The following is a 23357-nucleotide window of genomic DNA, read 5'->3' as shown; positions in this document are numbered from 1 at the left end:
CTCATAGGACAGCAAACCTTGAGCAGCAGAGTTCTGGAGAATAATGTAGAGGATAAGCTGTTGCACTGGGGGAGAGAGAAGAGCACGGAGGGAACATAACATACAATTCAGCCTCCTGAGCACTGTATGGGGCTGGCCCTCCAGAAAACATAAGTTTCCTGAAGACTATAAAGATGAGCTAAGCTTACAGCAGTTAGGATAGAGTAACTGGTGACTACACATGATCAAGTTTTAAAACACACAAAAGTATAATTAAAACCTGACTTACTAATAAGTATACTCCATTTTCATCAGAACACAACTCTTGCAAGTATCCCATCAGCTATGAAATGTCAAGCAGGAAATGAAAGTCACAGAATACTAAAGTTTTATTACTTATTAGAAATTTTGTTTCCCACCTATGAACTTTATTCTGTAATTGAGACAAAATAATTGTAACTACTTGTTTTGGAGAGAAAAAAAGTCTGTTAAAATTAAAATCTTGATGCTGGCCACTGGTGCCATATGGAAAGCAGTGGATGCACTTTAATTTAATGCTTATGGTATTATTTACTTAGAAGATGGTGCTACTTATCTGACATTGGATACTTAAATAAGTGTTTTGAGGGTACTTAGCCTTATACAGCTTATTTACATTTTCTGCTTAACAAGATTTCCCCTTTCCCTCTAGAAGAGATTAAAAAAATCATATTGATTTAAAAATGTCCTTCATTAGCTTTAATGGAGGCTCTGTGTTTAAATTCCTTCATAATGTTCTCTCAAGGACTGGTTTTGCCTCAGAAAATTTTCTTGTCTTTGGTAAGATGCCAGAAAAAAAATTGTGAAATGAAGCCTCAATTAGTTAAGTCGTGATATGTCAACACTTGTATAAACTCCTTAAGGCAAGGGCTGCTAGCAAGGAGTTTTTATTCTTTTTACAGCATCTGCCATAGTGAGGTCTCAGTCTGAAGTGCTTTGGAAAAAAAAATCCTGATACTTGCTTCAGGTTCTGCATGGATTAGCTATCAGATAGATAGATTAAAATTATATATATTACTAGTGCTGTCCAGGACCAAATCCTTGAATAGGGTTTTCACTTAGTGACACTGTGTTTGGATTGTCCTGTTGCTTTGTAAGGAAAAAAACAAACCTTTTGGGAACAGTTAATCAAACATAATTTGCTCTGTCATTCACCCATTCCTGCTAAAATGCCTTCAATAGAAAAGGAAATTGAAGTTCAGAGAGTAGACCCTGAACCACATGCAATCACCAAAATGGACCACAGAGTAATAGCTCTTAGACCAGCACTGAGTAGCCTCCTCTCATTGTTTGTTGCTTTTTTTTCAACTACTGTTTATTGCTTTACATAAATCTGAATACGTTTCCAGACAAACCAATGCCATTTACAGAGTGTCCTAAACTAATGAGACCACCATCAGGGGAAATACTCATCTGCAATATTGCATTTTAGTTCAAGTGCCCATAGCCACAGGCCACTGCTTCTCATGGAGGCAATTACTCACAATTACTTGCAACTACTGCAGTGTGAATCACACAGTGAGTATGGACCAAATGCAATTACTAATGCAGGTTTGCATTTTAATATTTGCAATAAATACATTTTCTCCTCTTTCCTTGTTGAACCTACTGCAATTGTATGTGCATGCTGTCCCCAAAAATATAACTGTGTTTTGACAGGAGGTCAAAGGAGTTTAAAATTTTTCTGTAATCAACAGTTTACCCATCCTGAAAGAAAAACTTCCAAGAACTTCCAAGCTGCTACAATCCCTGTATCATTTTTGATCCTACTCCACCAGCAAAAGGATAGTATGATCACAGCCTGTTAGCCTATGCAAGAGCTTACAAAGAAGCAGTCCCAAAATGCTTACCTGCACAGTTCTGCTCCGGCACCCACTGGACTTTCAGCCCTTCCCTCTGACAGGCTCGGGCATATGCCAGGAATGACTCACAGTAGCAGTTTTTATGGATCGGACACTCACACATGTCTGTCACACAGGACCTGCAGAACAAAACCCCAAAACAAATAAGCAAGGAATACTTTGGCAGATATCTGCCCAAGGGCTGGAGTTGTTCACTTTCCAGTCTCATGGCGTTCAGTGGCACAGCAAGTTGTGCTAAATGGTAAGAAAGTTAAAGGCATCCCTGAGGCTACATCCCAAGGCCTCATCTCTTTTTTGGTGTGATACTTTAATGCAGAAAAGCCTCCAAAGCACCAGGGAACCACACAGAAACAGGGTGTTGAAAAGACCCAAGAAACGTTAGGTAGAGAGCACTGAGACCATAATGGGGGAAAGGCAAACTCCATTTTTGCAATGACTTTGTGTCAACATAAGATAAAAACCTTTTATTCCTAGAAAGTAATAATTTAATAGTTTTACCAACAATCATCATAGCAGTGTTAAGTGTATGAATTCTGTAGGCAATGAGCACAAGTCCCTCCATGCAAGAGATGATGCCTTCTCTCCAGGTCACCTCCAGACACTTCCTGGTTTGAAGGCATGAAAATAGCTATATGCCTGTTTTCTCAGCAGCATCACTACTAAGTGCCAGACTTTAAGACATTCCAGAGGAACAGGGCTGATTCAGTATAACTGAGCAGTTTCATGCTAGGAAATCCCTCAAGCATGGTTCATACCACTCAGTCTCTTCTTCTATTGTATTCTTATGTGGAAGTACCACAATGACAGGGAGCAAAGCTGCTAATATGGCCCTATGTGAAAGTGCTACTGTGGATGTCACCACTATATTTCAAGTTAGCTTGCTCAGAACACATGCCTATTTGGCACAGACCTAAAATATAACTGGCAAGAGCCAAGAGATTTGCAGTTGGTGGTTTCTCCATGTGCAAAATCCTTAGATGGTTTTGCATGTGTAGCAATGTGAATTCAGAAATGATGAGTATCTACCGCTCTCAGCAGAATCATTAAAAGGCAAGGATAATGTATAGGAAGGCACACTCAAAGTCATGCCCTCAGTTCATCTGCTTTCCACTGAAGGTGCTCTGTGCATGAACCTTGTGTGTCCATGATCAAGGCCTCCCTGTTTCTGAGAGGACAAAGGCACTAATCATCTTGCAAAGATGAAGGGCAGAAATTAAAAATGTGCTCTTCATGTTAGTTGCTCTTCCTGTGGACCATAATATGACTTGTCTATAGGAAAAGGATAGATATAGACTTCGTTTCCCAGAAACTTTTTCCACTGCAGAAGAGGTAATAGCTTGGAAATGGTGCAAAAACCTCAGAAAAAGTAATCAGGAGCCCTAATGCCCATATGTTGCTCTAGAGTAATTGAGAGCCCTTTATTCAAAACTCGGACAAGCCTGTTTCCGTAAGTCCAAAGTGCCCCTGAAAGGAGTATTTCCCCATGCCAAAGTCACCGGCTGCTTCAGTGACCAGACAGTTCTGCTACATTTTCATGACTTTTAATAAATTTACTCCTAGTGGACCATCAATATGAAATTACCTTAAAAATCACTGTGAAAAGTAAGTAACACAAGTACTAATGTATAAAGGTTACCTGTCCTTGATTTACTGATATATATGCATTTTGAATAAACAGAATTGCTGTGGATCAAATACATAACATGGTCGTATTTGCAGACCAGTTGTTCTTACTTGCAATAACTTTACTTTTTAAGGACAATGTAATTTTATTTCACTTTAGTCCTGTGGTAGGTCCCTTTACATCTTTTCCAGTAACAGATGTGACTGTATGCATATCACAGCTGATAGGCAAGGAATTGATTAGCACAACATCCTTGGAGTGGTTTGAGGTTGTCAGCTGATAAAAGACCTTGTATAAACACAAAGGGTCACCTTTTTATGTAACACACTAAATAACTTTGCGCTGTTTCCTTCGGCCACAACATCTCTTTGTGATCTCTTCCTAGTATCTCTGCAGCAGGCACTGCTCCATATACCCCATGAAACTTAAGAGGTGCCTCATTTTTACAGTGAAGTAGATGCTTGCTTGCTACTGAAAAATCATTATCACAAAGAAAATCTGTATGTAATCTCCATAAATAGTTGATTGTCAAGGTACCATTTTATTATGTTTTTGTTTCTGTGCCAGCCCCCTTTATGAAACACATTTCACCACTCTCCACTCACATTTAGCTGTTACTGATGACCATGGTGTTTAGGGATGCTTTCCAGTATCAGCTTGGCTACATGTTCACCAACTTCCTTGACTAAGAACTTATAAAACCCTATATCTAAGGTACTTCCTCTGCTTTTTAGAGGATATCTTTTTTTTTTTTTTTCCCATTACTCGGAGAGAGATGTCACCTCTTGCACTGAGTCAATGAACCTACAGCTACCTCAGATGTTTGTATCAGAAAAAGATGCAAGATCAGGAAAACTCCAGGCTCATCATCAATCACTCAAGCCTTTTAATAGCTAGCATGTTCATGGTAAGGTTAGCAGAGATCCTGGCAAAGCCTAGGCATAGTCTGAGGGATTGTGGAAGGGAGGGTAGTGTTCTTAGTCTGCAGGAGGGCAACCATGCTCTTTGAGAGCACAGAACTTAGCTCCTATATGTATGTAAGCAACACCAACCATTAACCCTTGGCATTGCAATGGCCATGGACATCCAGGCATGTTCCAGAGTAAAACATCTGAGCTTTGGCTGGGATTAGCACTATTTCCTACAGTGTTCAGCATGGGTGCCCACTGAGGAAGTACCATGCCATGTGCAACACAAAGAATCCGCTGATTAATTACACACAAAATTGCTGGTGTAATTTTTATTTTCATTGAGTGTTTAATCCTGGTGACAGCTGCTTGGGTCAAGCCCTAGGCTTAGCTGAGGAGCCATTGTCAGATTGCAGCAGTTTTAATAATGAATTACAATTTCTAATTATTTGTACAGTTAATTTAATTAATTAATTAATGTTAAATCAAAAATGAGTGTCAAGAGAACTATAGCCACAGCTGCCAAGCCTAGTGAATAAAAATAAAACCTCATTTTATTTCCTAATGAAAGGGCAGTTCTGAGCAAAGACACAGAAGTAAAAGATGTCCTTTCTCTGGGGGCTGGCTCTGAGGGTGACCTGCTGATGGCCCATGGCCAAGTTTCAACTTTGGGTCTGTATTTTTAGCAAAAGTTGTTTACTTATTGCATTTAATTACATTTCTCACATTTATTATTGCTACAGTTGTGTAAAAGGGCTATTATGGAATGATTTACCAAGTAAATTGAAAAACTGAATATTTTGTGCTATCCTAATCCTTTCCCCTTGCAAAAAACTTTGGTATGCTTATAGCTTTTAATTTTTTTATCCTCTCAAGTGATACATTTCAAAAACTATTCTCTGCTTCCCCAGATTCTGCCTTCTCATCATTCTTCCCTTGAATCGGAAAAAGAGATTTGGTGACACTAACTGCATGTACTCACATCTTATCTGTACTCTAATCTGACTGGACTGTTCAAACAACAAAAAAATACAATTTACTAAAACTTTGGAATTATGCCAATAATGAAGCTCTATTGACAATTTACTGTACTGCACAGGATGGGTCTTGTGGGGTATTGTGACCCTTTACCAAGAACAAAGCATTTGTGTAAATGAAGTAAAAACGTATTAGAAACTTAAACATCAAAACATTACAGTCAGACAGAAATAATGCCACAAGAAGACTGTAGCGCAAGTTACTTATAAAATGAAGCTATTTTACTAGCCATGGAAATACAAACAAGACACTTCAGACAACCTATGTTCTGCCCTCAGTGAAATGATACAGAGATGCAATGATGTTGTGGTCCAAAAGAACATTACATTTATTTTAAGGACATATTTACATTTAGAAAAACACTTGGATGTGACCGTGCACTTTATCTGGCCTCCCTGCTCCAAATAAGCGCCAGAGAACAGCCAACCTCAGAGTCCTCGGCTGGTACCAAGTGCCTCACTGTGATCCCTTTTGATGCTGTCTGCGCTGCCTGCAGGGTATGTGTCAGAGATGGCGTTAATTGGGTGTGTATAATCACAAACTGTTGCAAGGGGAAATCCATGAAAGTGAAGGCATCCGGCAGCTGTGGGACACACCCTTGAAGGAGACAAACACACACTGCTGCCACATCTTCAAAGCAAACTGGATGACTACACTCCTTCAGCAACAGCTCTTTTTCATATTAAGCCATGGAAAGTCTCCAAGTCCCACAAAGGGCAAAGAACAGACTCCTGTGCTACATGCAGTATTTAAAAAAAGAAAAAGAAAAAATCACAGCAATGAAGTCTACAGCCTTAGTCTGTGCCACACGGGATTGAAATTGCAGATGTTCACTAGTGGAACATCAGCAGTTCATTTTCCTCTGCAATACACATGAATCCAAACCCAGAATCAACCATTTTAGGAGGGGCTTAATTTTTCTCCCACATTTCACAATAGGAGTATGATGCAGTGCATTTTTCAAACATTTTGGTACCTTTGAGTTGTTCCGCACACATAGAAAACAATAGCATCTTCTTCCCATCAGGAGATCTCAAGAAGTTTTACAAAAGCAATTAGAGATAGTGGATCACTACATACATTTTGCATATATGAAGAAGCATCAGGTGGTGCTGGGATTCGTCCCCTCTATACTTGGAATAAGCTGTACACTTGCAAATTTCAAAGCCTGAAGAGTCATCTGCCTATAGAGGAATATTAATTTCCAGCCCCACCATCCTGTGAGACATGACTTCTTGAGGTAATTTTTTATTAGGTAGGCCAAATCAGAGTTTTAGTACAAGCTTGGCCTAATTTTTTAGGAAAAAATTAAAAACTCTGTCAGTAGTTAAGTTGAGAGAAAATTTGTTTGGGCTGTTTTTTCTACAAAATTCAATTAGTTGCCATTCTTTATGGCCCCAGATAGAAAAGACACTTCACAAAGTAAGATGAGAAGATTAACCATTTTTCAATGTATAATGGAAAGTCTCATGCTGTAGCTATCGCAAATTATCTCTTGTCTGCATGTGCATGTTTAACCTTACTGAAGTACTGAAATATAGTATGTAGAGCTGGAGACTTATTATGGCTTTGAAGCTTGAGATCAAAGGCCTGAGATCATTCTTTCTTTCCCAGAGTTTACTAATATTAATGCACAACCAGCAAGTAACTGAAAGAAAGTAGTTTTGGAGGCTGCTGAAAACACAGAAATTCTTACGTCTATTGAGTATTCACTCAAAGCACTTGCCTGGGGAATGGACTGTTTCATGCAGCAAAGTCAGTCATTTTCAAGGATCATTTCTTCCAAGACCATGTAAACATGTCTGTACTTCCTCTGTGCTTTTCCCACACATCTTAACATTGGAAACATTGCCTTAAATTTGGGATCAGATAAAGGCATCCATAAAAAACTTAAATCATCAGTTCCCCAGCCCTTTTTTCTGTTACGTGTGAAAATAAGAGCCCACAAAAGCTGGCAAGCAGCTTATGTGCACTTTGCATTGGAAAATGCCCATGCTGCAGAACTCCCTGCTCAACAGGCTCCAAAACATCCCTAGGAGTGTGGGAGCAGAAAAGGAACTCGCAGCTCATCTTCAGTGAGGTGTGCATAGCAAATGTACTGCAGGCACATACTCTCCATGGGGAAATCTCATTTCTATAAAGAAAGCATTGGCCATAATGCTTGAGAATATGACTGCTGGTTTTTGGCAGAATGCAGAGGAGGAGTTTGCAGTAGTAGGCATTTGAATCATGCATTCAAAGTTCATCCTGATTCCTGATTTTTATGCAACTTTGATTCAACCATGGACTGTATTGCCACACTAAGCTAAACAGAGAATTATAAAATACACAATTCCATCAAAGGGAAAGAGCTGCATGTGATCTAAGAGTTTTGGAGCATAGTAGTCATGTTACACACACATTGAAGAATCCTAATTTAACTCTGAGTATCATCATTCCTGGTACAGATACAGACTTGGCACTCAGATAATTTAACAGAATCACACAAGATACCCATATCCAGCCCTGCCTTGCCAAGGAACCCTCCCAAAGCAGTTATTCAGAGTCAACATAGGATGCTTTCAATGCAGGTGGTAATTACTGCTAGTAATTTCCAAAATATCAAAGACAGACACCAATTCAATTTTGATTTCTTTGCATATACATCTTCTTAAAAAAAATCAGAACCCATATTTCCCTCACAAAGGATAAGCAAAAACGGTATTTTCCAAATGCTGAATAAATGAATGTCCATGTGGACTTCTGAAAGAAACCATATTGTGCTGCACAATATCACCACAAGCCTACACTATGTGCTGCTAAAAATATTATCCAACAGCCTTTGGATAAAGCCAAAAAGAGTGTTCTGCATGTATTTTTAACCTTTATATAAAGAGTATTTTGTGCCAGAATTGTGTTTCATTGCCTTAACCGACGCTACCCACAAGAATATGGCAAAATTAACAATGAAACATTCTGGAACATTTTCTAAAACCTCATTAAATAGAAGTTGTCAAGACAGCACTACTCTGCTACCTATTTATAATCTCTCTCAATATGTAGCACCAGTGGTACATGCACTTAAAAGTAAGGAAGGAAGAAGAACCAAATAAATAATGAAATGGCACAGTAACCTTACATACTTCTTTCTTCATGATAATTATCCTACTAATGTGTCAAGTAGGCTTTTTACATCTTGTGTTTGGATCCTTACAGGCATCTGTGACTTTAATTGTACTTTCTGGTCCTGAGAATGGAACGGTTGGCTAAAATCCCTCCACAGGGAAATAGCTGAACAATTACTAAGAAGGACAATGCTGGACTCCAAGAAGCATCTGGCATGACTCAGAATATTTCCTAGAGTTGAAGGTTACAGCACAGCTGAGCAGCTGACTTGCCACCTTTAGAAAGAGTGGATTTTTGCTCAAAAAACTCTCAACAGAATATGGAAATGCCACCCACAGCTGTGGAAGAGCTGACCCCTTGCACTCCCACACATTTTCAGAAAGTGGAAAAGAGTTTTCATATCCTGTTCTTCTGTTTCTGTTTCTCTATACCATGCAGAGTTTCACCCTCATTGTGCAGCCATGGCATTTGAAATAAATAGTCCTGACATTTGAAAAAAAAAATCTGTATGAAGAACTCAAGTGGATTTGAGTTCTTGAAATGAAACAATTTAAAAAACACTTATCTGTGCACATTATATGTGACTCCATAACTGTAATTATTGGAATAAAGAGAAAATACAGCTTAAGGTTCTTAACCCATTTCAAACTGCCCAAGATAACACTGAAAATAGTCATCAAAATATTCTTATTGTACCTGTATATTGGAGTGGTATAAATAAAGTTTGTTCCACCCTCTTTGAAGAAATTACTGCAAAAAGAATTTGGCTGCCTGTATATTGTATGATCTGTGGATCGTATATCTAGCTGGAAAACACCAGGACCATAATACTCTGCACTAGAGCAGAATATCCAAACCCCTTATAAAGAAGTAATTTGCAATAAAACATCTGGATCAATAATAACGTAAGAGAACCAAATTTAGGAGTATGACCTGGAATCTGACACTGAAGGTTCAAAAGCTAGAACCTGCTTTCTGAAGATAAGCTATTTCAGTTAACTAATATCCATAGTCATCCATTTGCAAACATCCATCACATAACTGGCAAAGGTAACAGTAACTGTATATCTAAAGCTATATGATAAGCCTTATCATGCATTTATGCAAAGTTTTGGAAAAACATACTATAGATGCTCTACGGGTTTAACGTTCAGAAAGAAAACAAACTCCTAAAGGATTTTCTACCAAAAATCCCATATTTCATAGGCCCAGGGGCATGAGGTTTACAGCCTATATGCTTATCACTGATTTCCTATGGCTAAATTGACCTCCTTTGTGTTTCTGGTACCCCATCATTTATCATAGAATGTCTTGGGTTGGAAAGGACTTTAAAGATCATCTAGTTCTATCTGCCATGGGCAGGGATGACTTTCACAAGACCAGATTGGTCAAAACCCCATACAACCTGGCCTTGAGCAGTGTCAGGGATGGGGCATCAACAGCTTCTCTGGGAAATATGTTCCAGTGCCTTATCACCCTCACAGTACAGATTTGTCTCCTACTATCTAAGCTAAACCTACTTTATTTTCATTTGAAACCATTCCTCCTTGTCCTATCACTCCAAGTCCTTGTAAAATGTCCCGCTCCATCCTTCTTATAGGTTTCCTTTAGGTACTGGAAAGCCACAACTAGGTCACTCTGAAGCCTTCTTTTTTCCAGACTTGAACAATCCAAATTCTGTCAGCCCTTCCTCATACAAGACTGCTCCATTCCTATAATCATCTTGCTGACCCTACTCTGAAATTGCTCCAAAAAGTTGTTCTTCATATACTGGGGACCCAAAACTGGATGCAGCACTCCAGATCGGGTCTCACAAGAGAGGAGTGGAGGGGCAGAATCACCTCCCTCCCAAGGCACACCTAGAAAAATTCCTAAATTTCATAATATTTAGGATTTCTTAAGCCAGTAAGACTTCTTATTACAGCTCCTGTGTGGGAACTCAAAATGTCTCTCAGACATTTTTAGAGGTTCCAGGCCTTGGTCAGAAGCATTCTAGACCCTGGCAGACAGCTGAAAAACAACTGTGATTTTGAGTTTGAGCCATGGAATGAATTACCAACTTTGGAGGTGGAACAAGCAATCACAAAAGGTTAGATAGTATAGTATAAGTAGTTACGAAGTAGAGGGGAAATTTTTTTAGTATTGTACAGGGGGGTTTTAGCACATGTACAGGGGGGTTTTCACTTTGTACATGGGGGTCAGAAGTTCTAAGATGGAGGAAAGTGGGCTGAACCCATCCTTCTTCCTTCTTCTTCCTTAGCTCCATGTTCTTGGTGATGTTGGCACTCACAGATTGGTTTAGAGTAGAAAAACACTTGGCAACGTAGGTAGTAGGTATTGGGGAATAATTGTAAACATGTTATACGTAATGTATCTTATAAAAGATAGCAGCAACCCTGGGTGGAGGGAGAGACGAAGAAGACAGCAGAGAGAGAGGATGTCAGGGTGTGTGTGTGCCTCTACCCAGGCCACTGATCAAATAGCTGCAGTCCAAGAACATAATCTGTTAGATAACTAGCAATAAACTGCCTTGAGACCGAACAGCTAAGCCTGCGGAGTTTTTCTTTGGAAGCACGGGTTGGAGGAGGAATTTCACCACCACATGTGGCCCCAAAACAAGGCTGGGGTTCCCACACTCCTGTTCTGACATAACATAGCAGAATTCAAGTTATTCGACTGACCACATCATATGCATATATCAAGTCTTTCTTAAGAAAGGAAAAGAAATGGAGAATGTTTTAGTGGACCTTTTCAATATCCATATTTGTATTCTACATTTTCATTCACGGTGTGCAATTCTTAGCTTAGCATTTACACTGCTAAAGTGAATTTGCCTTATGACAGAGACACTCCATCATAATGGAATTTTCAGTGTCCTCTGGCACAGCTACCAAGGAAAATCCATCATCATTTTGATCTTTTACATTATGTAACCGACATAAAATTTTATCTTTTTTTCCATGTCTAGACTAGATTTTTAAAGAATACTTCCCCCAGCTTGCTAGGCAAGTGGAGACTGAACTGCCATATCTTATCTAGAAAAGGAAAAATCTAGTAATTTTAATTCAATTTCAAAAAGACAGACACATTTTAATATCTAACTTAATACATTAAAGTACTTTCAATCAACATCTAAATTTTGTTATTCTGTTTCATACAGTGCAAGTGAACATGGCATGGACTAAATGGTTCTAATATGACTGCATCAACTTTCCCTCTGGTAGACAGAGAGCCCATTAGTGTATTCTGTGTGACAGCCCTCATCTGAGAAAAGCCAGAGGTTTTGCATGAGCTTATAAACATCCTAGATAGAACCTCAAAAATTATTGGGAGGTTTTGAAGTCATGGCCCTACAGTAACATAAACCATGTAGATATACCAAAAGTATATTGTCATAATCATTAGATAAACATATAAAATTATACAGGTTTCAAATCATCAAAATAAAAATTCAAACCAGATCATCTCCTTCTGTCTGCTGACAAAATGTACTGTGGCCCTGCTACACTATCCGTCATAAAAATATGTCATATCCAATGGCAAGCACAATGAGAACACGAAGCAGGAAATATTTCTGAACTATAAGCATAAACTGAAGTTATCTTCAGCTTTTGATGATGATTCACTGTATATATTTCCAAGGAGGTCTTGTGATATAATAATAAACAGGCTGGCTAGCTTAGAAACTCACATTCTTAACTCTGCAGAGCCCACTCCTTGGCTTAATCCATGTAAAATTAACTTCAATCAAGCAGCTTTTTCCTCTAGGTGGCTGCAGAGCATTTAAAAAGTTCAGTTTAAGCTGGCTCCAGATGGAATAAGAAAGAAAGACAGCAATGGAAAGAACTGATAGGACTGCTATTTAGAAAACAGCTTTCTCCCTCATCTTGCTCTCTTTGGAAAACAAGATCCAAACTAATCTCAGCAAAAACAGAGAGAATTGAGAATGCCACCTTCCAGCCAGTCACATCCTCACAGTGCATTTCACCTCTGAGGTCTCCCTCTCTGCTCTTCATCAAAGTAGTTGCTAAAAACAGGACTCGGATGAAGTGGCACAACAGCCAGCTTACCTGAATTGAAAAATATAGAAAAACCCTCTGTTTATGGGTTTTATGGCTTCCTGTGTGGTCCTGGCCCAGACCCATAGAAAGATATAGGCTCATAAAGCATGATTGAAACTGGATTCAAACATGTGAATGCAAAACTGCAGTCCTGGAGGGATTACCCTGACTCCAGCAAGGCTGACCTTTTTTATGCTGGATATTTAGTTCCTACCTTTACATTTCCTCAGGCAGCTCTGCTTTTTCTCTGCATGTTCTCACAACCACGTGGGCATTGGCAGGCATAAAGCCCAACTGACATCCCAACAGTGAGGCCCATCAAGGATCACTGTTTTAAAACAGCAGCAGTGCTGCCATGTCCCATTCAGAAGTCAATACCAGGGGCAGAGGGTGAGCAGAGTGATAGGGATTTAACCAGGAGGCAGAGACCTAGTTTCTGCTCTCTAGTCAGTTTGATGTAGCCTGCTACTTCACACGCACAGAGCTTTGGATAAGGTATGCTTTGCATACTGCCACTGTTCTTTAACCTTCCTGACTGCAAGGTCTCAAGTGCAAAACACCATACAGAGCATGAAAACACAGTGGAAGAAAAGCTGGCTTCAGTGAAATGGGTGGGGATTTTCCTGCTGACAACACAGAAGCCAAGACTCAGAAGTGTCATCAAGCTTTTTTTATTTTTTTTTTCCAGTTCTATACTTCAAGGCTTTGAAGGATCCAGACTCATTCAGGATATCACTGAACATTAAATTCAAGCTTTCTGAATTTACATGCTATGAATTAAAATTTCCTGTACTAGACATAGTGACTCCAAGACATATCAGCCTGGCCCAGGAACCACACAAACCCACATAGATGTTATAAAGCCAGAATGACCTAATTCTGGGTAAAGTGGGATGAGATGATATAAGTAGACAGAGCCAAGGTTTGTTATAGAAACTTACCTTCCAGTGAGTTGGTTTGGGCATGGCCATTTACTTGGCTAGATACAAGGCAGTTCTGATGTAAATCAGCAGACTTTAACGAGAAATTGCAGCCACATGAGCAAACTCCCTATCACAAATAATCACAGTTTTTTTTCCTGTTCATCTGTGGGTCATGTCCAATCGCAAAAATGTTAAGATAAATTCTGGGCTTAGTCTTGTATACAAAGTACAAAATATCTAAATATGGTTTTGCCTCTTTTTTTTGGCTGAGCAGAGACTATGGAACAGATCAGTGCTCAGTGCTGGCCACCTTGAACATGTTGCCTGATGGAGCCACAAAGCAATTCATTCTCTCTCCATCACTTTTCACCCCATAAAATCTTCCCTGGCCTCCCTACAGAAGCAGCGGAAAGATCTCAGAGCTGTACCAGTTTGTTAGGAAGCTTGCTGTCAAACTTGGCAGTGGCTGAAAGCTGCTTGATCCTTTCTCACCAGCAAAGTTTGTGGGTGGAAATTGTCAGCCCCAAGTGTACCTTTCAAACTTTGGGAAAAGGGAGGCAGCACAACTACAGCAAAGCAGCCCATACAGGACATCTCCTGAAGAAACCCATCTGATAGATGGAGAGAGAAATCACAGAAGGCAATAAAGAAGGAAAAGCTATTGCTGAGAATTGTGCAGATTGTGCAGGAGACTGTGTTCATGTTCACCAAGGGTCCTTGGGAACCACAATGTTTACAGTCCATACCTCTGTGAGGCCAATGATTTCTTCCCTTTCAGGTGAGGATGTGGAACTCACTCAGTAGTTTTTCTGCTCCCATGGATCTTTCCACAGGTGGGGAGCCTGAGGGCCCATATGAAAGCATGAGCAGATTAGCTCTGTCAAAACAAAGACCCTGTTTTTGTGCCAGTAAGGAAAAAAAGGAGGGAGTGGGGAAAGCATAAAATAGAGTTTATGATATATAGGAGGAAAATTGTTTTTTAATAGAATCTTTTCAACGTTTTCCATTAAACTTTGGTTGCTTGCAGTGCAAGTTTTGGAATGCAACTCCCTCATCCCCTTAGGAAGGTCTGTGTTTTATTATGTTAGTAAGGAAGCCCAGCTTACTCCTAGCAGAGCTACTGTGTGAAACGTTTCAAACGCAAGCCAAAGTGTCAGGAGCAAAAGCCCCTCCTCACTGATTTTCAGTCCCCATTCAGAAGCCAGTGATTTGATGTCATTTTTATAATGTGCAAAATGATCTTTTGTTATCAAGCAATAGTAAATCACAAATTATTACATCATAATAAACAAAATTACGTGAATCCAAATGTTACCCATATGATGACTTGATTTCAGCTGGGATTCCTAACCAGAATGAGCAAAGGAACATAATAGAAGAGCGGAAGAGGTATTGGTCATGAAACAGGGGAGATGAAGTAAGTAATGAGAGAACATTAGAAGTACTTCCTTCCTTCCTTCCCTTCCTCTTTTTCCTGTCCCTCTCTATCCCCTCTATCCTACCAGTGATACTGGGCACATCAGTATTAGAAATAGGTGCACCAAAAGAAGAGGTACAAGGATGAAGAAATATCTGGACAAGTGATGTTTCCCCTTCTCTCAGCCCCTAAATCATCAGGCTAGCCCAGAGATTACAAGGCCTCGAGGGGAGGAACACCAGGAGATGGGCAAAAATTCCAAAAGAGGCTCTCACCCCGATGTAGTTTTCCAGCTCTTTATTCCATGGTCCGAGGGGAAGAACGGGGGAAAGAGAGCACACAGGAAATGTCAGGGGTTTATCTAGGCTCTGGGCAGGGAGGGCTTCTCTGGCTCTCCACCAACCCCATTGGGGCATGAAGGAGGAGACCAGGCTTATCTTGATTAGGGTCACAGGGATCCCGGGGAATGGGGAAAACATGGCCTGAGCGCAATGTAACAGACAAGTAGCAACACCAGAAGTCTATAATCTTGGAGCAACAATAGTGGGGAAGTTAGGTGGAGTAAATCCTGTTACACATATGTGTAGCAATTTTTATACTTTAGAGACACTAGAGAGGCAGAATGAAAGTTATGCCTACCAAGATGAACCCAGAGAACAGATGAGACACATCAGTAGGGTCAGAGGGTATATATCTGCATAAATCCTACCAGTTCTGTGTATTAAAGTAGCCATAGTCTCCATGGATATAATTTAGAAGATTCCATGATCATTGAAAAATTGTTACACATTTAAAGATCAGAGGAAAGGAGAAAGTCTTTAAGGTGCAATTCACCTCACAATGTAGCCAGGGTCTAGCCTTCTCAAGCTGCCTTTCTTTCAGATCTAATTTTTACAGGTAAAGACTGAGCCTTTTGCTATGATTTATTCTGAATTGTGCATAAAATGCTACAGAAAGTAGTAGGATTTCTCTTTCTGAAGTTATTTGTCTAGATGCTGTCAGCTTTAAGCATCTGCCTTCTCGTAAAGGCCAAGATTCATTCCTCTAAGCTGCAAGATTGTGGCTCTTTAATATAATGCCCAGAAAGCTTGGATTTTTAATACTTATCAGAACAAACACTCCAGTATATTGTACCAAATCCTCCCTGTCTTCCATGTGAACCTTGTGAATAAAGTCTATTTTAACCAGAACCAGTACAATTCTGCTTTACTTTCCTCTTTGTGTGCAATGGGTGTGTGTACAGGTTTGGTTCTTTTCTACTCTTAGGTCAGTAATACACTGCATTTCAGGTTAGACAAAAATCTTGTTAACTCAGTTGCCATTGTATTGGACTGGATCTCTTGCCATTTGCTGGAATTACAGCAAAGCAAGGTGAAGGCAAATTTTAGCATTAGCTCTGTCACCAAATAGATTGATGAAATCATACAGCCTTGGAGATTTGCACATGTTCAGCACATTCCATGTGGATGTCAGCTGAAGCCATACCTTAACTATCTCCACTTGTAAGAAAGAGAAACACAGAACATGAAGAAATTAGAAGTTCATCTTATCTTCAAATATTTTTAGAGAGATTGTGAATGGCAAGCCCAGAAATTCTTAGAGATCCATTTATGTAACAGTGGCAGCAACCAAGGAAAGAAAAAATCAAGATGCAATGAAGTTTTTGATCCCATCTGGGCAAAGACTACAAAGGGAATCATCACGTCTGCATGAAGAGAGTGATGGTGATAGAGTATTAACAGAAGAGTCAGAATCCCCAGAGTCAAACACTGTGGGAACAAGTAAAAGCCACAGAAGGAAATGGAGGCTAAAGAGAAAGGCCCACAGTAAATATCTGCAGATGCTATTGTTTGCAGTGGGGGCTGAACTAACAGGGATGTAGTCATACACACACGTAGCACCTCACCAGTAGAAAAATATTCTTTTCAAGATCAAAAGTCAAGCAGCAATAAAATCTGTGTCAAAAAACATAGCAGAGGAGGTTGTGCATGTTCACTCATGAACATCTGCACCAAGAAGCCACTTAAGTAACCATGCAACAGCATGGAAGAAACATCTGCAGCATGTAGACCACCAGCTGTGCAGTAATAATACTTTGAATATCCAGAGCGCCTTTTATCTGAATGCTGCAAAGCATTTTCCAAACAAATTAAGCTTCACAACACCACTGTGAGCTTCTTATTTAATGGTAGGATTATTTCATCCTGCACTAAATGCCATTGCTGCCAGAATGAAAAGTAACACCTGCTTATCATCTCGCAGAAATGTACAGTTTTCATGATGGGAAGTGACAAAAATGGTGTGGTTAAGCTAAAGTGAAGGAAGACTTGAGGTGGTCATAATCAAATGTTTAGAAAAGAAACTCAGACAAACATAGCACTAACACTCCCTCCCTACCCCCCCCCCCTTTATTTTTATTTATGCTCACATGTGGTTAGTCTTTGGTCCTAATTTCTCATTGGAAAAAGAGAACTTTCATGGGTGTATACTTGTAGGGGTGTCTCCAGATGTGCTCAGAAGTACAGATAAATACCTTTCTTGATTGTGTATGCTCAATAAAATGTATTGCTGTGCACTGCAAATAGCTTTCCTTTGTACTCCTTCAGATCTGTTTTTATAAGGCATTTTGATGATTATATTACAGAACTCCCTTCCAAGGCAGCATGCCATATAGTAAGTCCTATAACAAACTTCTTGCTGTGTGTGCTTTCAACCCCACAGGGTACTCCATGTAAGCAGCATTCTAACCTGACTCTGCTGAGTTAGTGAGATCTGACTATGTTTCTTAAAAACAAGAAGAAAAGCTGGGGAACATGACATAATTCCAATGAAGATAGGAAATCTTACAGACATCCCATTACGATTCCCTCTTTCTGCTTCTTAATAGACCCACAATTTTAATCCCGTTGAAATGTTAGTGGAGGAAGTAATGGGAAAGTTGTGTCAGTGAAGCGGGCTGTTTCTTTATTAAATGAAGTTCAGTACTGGCAGAACAATGCCAGGCAGGCTGTCCTGACAGCTAGACAAACATACAACTTTAAAACTTAAACTTTTTGAGGGCAGCAAGTAGACTTTAATATGTGCTTGACACAAGCACCCCAGGATCTTAGTATATGAGTAAGGCTTTTTGATGTTACAGTTAAATAATAATATTAGCTAGAACTTGGACATGACTAATTGTATTTCTAAGAAATCATTAAAGGTGTTTGGATATTAGGCAAATAGCCCTAGCTTTGGCTAAGGATTATATTTTGAGCATTTCTACAATTATATTTTAAGCATCTCTGAGTTGGTCTCAGCTGGTCATGGTGGTTAACCTCAGGCCAACTTCTCCCTTCTCTTGAAAAGCTGGTTACAGGAGGACACAGCCTGGCTTGAGAAAAGAAGGCTCTTTTATGGTTAACATTTTCCAGAAACACTTGGTCTTGGTATAACTCCATGCCTGTTGAAGCCCAGGGTAAAATTTTGTTTGTCTGCAATGCCAGGTATGGTTGGCCAGCACTACCTGCTTCTGACGTCTCATCCTGCATGACCAGCTCTGAAAAAGTTCTCTCATGCTCACAAACTGACTTTTCTCCAGAAAGAGCTGTTTCTTTACTCTATGGATGCAACTGAATATATGCGCCAAGTAGCTCACTATCCTGCCAGGACTGACTACTTCATTTCAAATAAACCATAAAATGGCATGAATTACTTGGGGAGAATAAAATGTTCCCTTTCAGTATGTACATTCATTAGATTTTCTCTTGTATGCTGGTTTTGTCTATTTGATTCACAGAGGATTTTCCTTAGCTATATTTCAAAATGGTGAATAGAAGGATTAAGTCTTAAAAAATCCTTCATTTTCAATTCTATCACACAGTGGAAAAGCAGTTCATCTACTTTTTGATGTATGTTACTAAACTGCTCATGCAGTCTGACCCATTTAGAAGAACAGTAGTAAGGTAGGATGTTCCTGTCCACCAGGACAGTAGTATCAATGTTTGTTCCCAACATCAATTTCCATTTTGGTTTTTCAGGATCATAACATTTGAATTGTATTTTGCTTTACAGTTCAGGCAAGCCTCAGAACTCAGAAAGTAACAAAGCTGAGACCTAAGCTGCACAACTCCAACTCATCAGTCAAAATGATAGGACTGCATTGTTTCCACAAGACAAGGGGAAGAACTGAAATCTCCAATCCCAGATCTGACATCTGTTCCAATTTAGTAAAAAACTAAACTCATTCTCCATCCACCATATGCATATCTACACATACGCATAATGGAACACTCGCTCTGGATCCATGTTGGGCCATTTCTAGTTTCCAGAAACAACCATAAATCAGTTCCATTTCACTGGAAGAAGCAAAGATTCACAGAGAGCCCCAGGCAAGAATCTCTACCCAACTTTCCTAACCCCAAACCTGGCTCTGCAGCAATACATTATATTTGTTTTCAGCAGTGGAATAATATCACATGTGATCACAGTCTCAGCAGCAACAATTTATGAGTCTATTTCCCCTAGCCCTTCTACATCTGGTCCTTCACAGAGGACCATCCATGTTCAGAAATTGCATGAAAACCACATATTTCTCAACCCTGCTTTGAACCCCTGTTGTTTTAGAAATATGGTAGCAAGAGGAAAAAGAAGAGCTGTGAAAGACAGCAAGGTTGAACCTCTGGGTGGGGACACTGGAGCCCAGGACCACGTGGCTGGCTTCAGCCCCTTGCTGCCCAGTTGTGGAGCAGCTTGGCAAAGCAGCACCAAAGAGCCAGGGCTGAAGCATCTTCCAGCTAGGAAGCCAGTTGTTTTGGGACACTAACCAGGGAGCTGTGGTAGTCTGATAGTTAACTAATCTCAGGCCTTGACTCAACTGCTTTCATGGTGATGCCAGAGAAAGGAGTCCTCCAATCCACTCCCTGCCTCAGCTGTTCCTCCTCCTCTCAGAAAATGCTCTTCTCTTTACATTCAAACAGAATCTCTTTACATTCAGATAGAATCCAAAAGCTGAGGAAATTTGAAATACATGGCTTACATGCTCCAAAGACTGCAACCTGCAAAGTGGGGAGGGAGCTGGTCACACAACAAATCGCTGTGGTTTTGCTCCATGAGCTCCATGAGGGTAATAGCCATTGTACCATTTGGTGGGTTTTATGCCAGACAGAAACTGCAGTGATAGCAAGCAGCCCTTGAATGCTTGAGATCAACAGATAAAGCCTCAGAAGCATTCCATTGTTCCATGTTCTGTTTCCATATTTCATTTTACACACAAGTAAATGGGCAACCTAGAGGCTCAAACCTTCATTCATGTGCTATTACAGTATATATTTTTAAAGTCAGACTAGCTTGAAATGCCATTTCCCCCCATCTGTTTCCTGCTAAGCTTGTGCATCTTGTGTACTTTTTAACTTGTGAAAAATCCTAAATTTTGCACTTACAAAACACAGGCAAAATAAGAGCCCTAGCATTAAAATCTCCTATTTAAAAGAAATTAAGGGAAGCAATATATTTTCACAAAATTAAAAATTATCCAGATGAACATGTGGGGAAAGACTCCAGCACCTTTACATAGCTTCTTCTGAGGATAGTGTTTTGCTGCCAATTATTTATATAAATGTCCAATAGCAGAGGGAAGTCACCCTTTAATTTAATGCAACTTGCATACTGCTCACTGAATGCAAACAGCTTATAGCCCCAGGCTCAATTCAAACCAGAGGCAGTTGCTAAATTATGTGCTTTGACAGTCAGATCTCACATCTGTGGGATACAAGAAGGAAATTATGCCAAGTCTTAAGTTTGTTCTTTCTACGTTCAAGGCAGTGGGCAGACCCAACCAAGGAACCTCCACCTTCCCCTCTGGAACCCAGTTATGGGGAAGGACAAGAATGGTGACAATTTGGAAAGTGATTTATCCCACATACTCACAAATCATGTCTTCAGCAGTGAGAGAATGGCAGACCTGGCCCTGACCTGACACCACCTTCTGATCTTCCCATTGCTCTGTCTTGCAAAGTGTTTCATCGCTTTCAATTCTTTGCCTCAGACTATCTATACTAATATAGCAGAGCCTCTCTCTCATTTTTTATTTCTCCTTCCAGTGCATTCATGATGATGAACAAAATGCAAGATCACACTCTGTGACCACAGAGCAATACGCAAATCATGTTTCTGGGGTACACGTGCTTCCTAGAGCTTCCTCTGATGCCGCCTGAAGCACAGCAGATGTGCTTACTGACCTTTCCAAATCCCAGCCCTTTGCAGGGGGAAGCATAGCACACAATCTGCTGCCTCTGATTACCAAAAGCAATGGGAAATATGCACAGAGTGGAAGATGCCCTTGCCTCATCACTGTAATCATATTACTTGTCTAATATTTACCAGATATTACAGAGATACACTCTCCTGGCCCAAGGTCTTGGCAGCGTCATTTTAGATTAATCAGCACTGAGCTATCCAGGTCAAAAAGGGGGTCATGAGGGGTGACATTCAAAACACAGAGTTTCTCTTGACAACAGAAGCAGCAAGTGCTATCCTATATTATAATCTGAAATAAAACAGCACCAGTTGTCCCAGCAACTTTGTGCAAAATCTGTAAATTGACTAGACTTCATCAGCCATGATGACAATACCAGCACGTATTTTCCTTTTTCCTATTTTCTGTGCAATAAAGTGACCCAGAGATGTTTTTCCATTCATAAGACAAAATAGGAAAATATCAGGTTAAAGGCTAAATAGAAGAACTTTGTAAAGAGCAATAATTCTTCCACATTATCATTGTTTATAATTATTGTTAATATTATTGTACTACCAACCAAAATACCTCTATTGCTTTATGCTGCAGAACTCACAGGCCCTATGATCTACTGCATGCAGTTGCACAGCAGTCTAGGGTAGGCTTAAAACACACTTCCTTATTAATCCTAAATAGACATGATTTTTCTGGGGTGGCCTCAAGCAAATCATCTCACCTGCAATGAGACACATGAAAAATGTGCCATTAAGGTCTGACCCACAGCTGATGTAAGATGGAAGAGATCTGCAGAAATTGTCCTGCCACAGGCTTGTACTGAGAGTAACGCTGGAGCTGGTGAAACTGGCAATATGCAGTCCTAGCTCTCTGCATATTCTCCCCTGCAAAGGGACAGTCCCCGTAAAAATATCCATTTACACAGCATCAGTCAAAGTAAATTTTTCCATTTAGATATCCCCTTGACATTGGCAGTCACACTCATGGTCTTATCTACAGGGAACTTCCAACAGCTTCATATTCTGGTTGGAGTGCAAATTCCTACAACGTGAAGTAAACACCCTGGAGCAGCCCTTTTCCCAGAAACCTATATAGGAAAACCCATGGCACTCTAAAAGACCACATAGCAGAATGGAATCTTTTCATTCTAAATCCACTTTTATTACTGTTTCCAACCATCATAGGAATCACACAGCATGCAAGTCAGGAAATGCAGACACCAGAGATCAGCTAAGTGGCAAATGCCTCTCAGTTGCTATATCAAGCTGCCAGCTGCTGCCCTCAGCACTGGACTCCCCTCCTACCTCCAGTTCACAACAACTCTAAAATCTGGTGCCAACCTCTCTGCTCCAGTCATCAAACAGAAAAAGGTGGCAAAACTAAACTCTATAGTATGCTTCTTCAACTTGTCTTCCATGAAACACACTCTTCAACAACACTCCCACTGACATTAGCAAAGCTGTTGGGTTGGTTCATTGGAGACCTAAACGCAGCAAAGCAAGCTAGTCCAGAAGCACATTCCTGGTCTCTGCCCACTAAGTGGGCAATGAAGAAAAAGTGAAAACTGCAGTGTTGAGCCAATGGATAAGATGCCAGGAAATTTCAAATTGCACCAAGCATGACAGCAAATGGAAACCATGACATAAAGTTCAGAAGAGGGTCACTGCTTCAAAATCTTTTTCTAAAGAGAGACTTCATTATGTTTTTTTTTTCTTTTGCAAGCATTCATCAATAAAGCTAGAGTACCAGAGACAGAAAAGAAGTGGTTTATAAAGGAGAATAAAAATAAATTTTGAAGTACCTGTTGCCTAGATGGTTCGGGCTCATATTTTCAACCTCTGGTGCAATTGGGTGCATCTGCAAAACTCTGCACTGGTGGGCAGTGGTTTAAATGGCAGCCCACGTTCTGCACAGCTGATAACCCAACTGCACCAAAAGGTTAGAAGAGATGGATAGACTCCACCATAGCACCTGACAACCATTCCTCTCTGATTTTGGAGGCTTTATCTTGCATACTCAGATATTGAGACTTTGACTGATGTATCCCTGGTTAGTTCATATGTGACACAGCACAGAGCTGAGGCCAAACCTCATGCCTCCCATTTACTCACCTCCAAAACACCAGCCACCTCTTGAAGGTTTAAATAAAATTATACTTACTAAAAATCTTTG

At 40.0% G+C, this 23357-nt stretch overlaps 1 protein-coding gene across 8 annotated transcripts in view; it reads right to left on the bottom strand.

Moving 5' to 3' along the window:
- BMPER (BMP binding endothelial regulator) overlaps positions 1 to 23357 on the bottom strand; it is a 150591-nt gene that overhangs the window by 6018 nt on the left and 121216 nt on the right. For all 8 annotated transcript variants that reach the window (XM_085573317.1, XM_085573320.1, XM_085573318.1 and 5 more), the window contains one exon: positions 1869 to 1999. In XM_085573317.1, coding sequence (XP_085429443.1) covers positions 1869 to 1999 — 131 coding nt within the window. The remainder of the gene's footprint in view (positions 1 to 1868; positions 2000 to 23357) is intronic.

Source organism: Lonchura striata, chromosome 2, assembly GCF_050655825.1.
Source record: "Lonchura striata isolate lonStrDom1 chromosome 2, ASM5065582v1, whole genome shotgun sequence".
Taxonomy (NCBI): Eukaryota; Metazoa; Chordata; class Aves; order Passeriformes; family Estrildidae; genus Lonchura; species Lonchura striata.
This window is presented reverse-complemented; position numbering and strand designations above follow the sequence as displayed.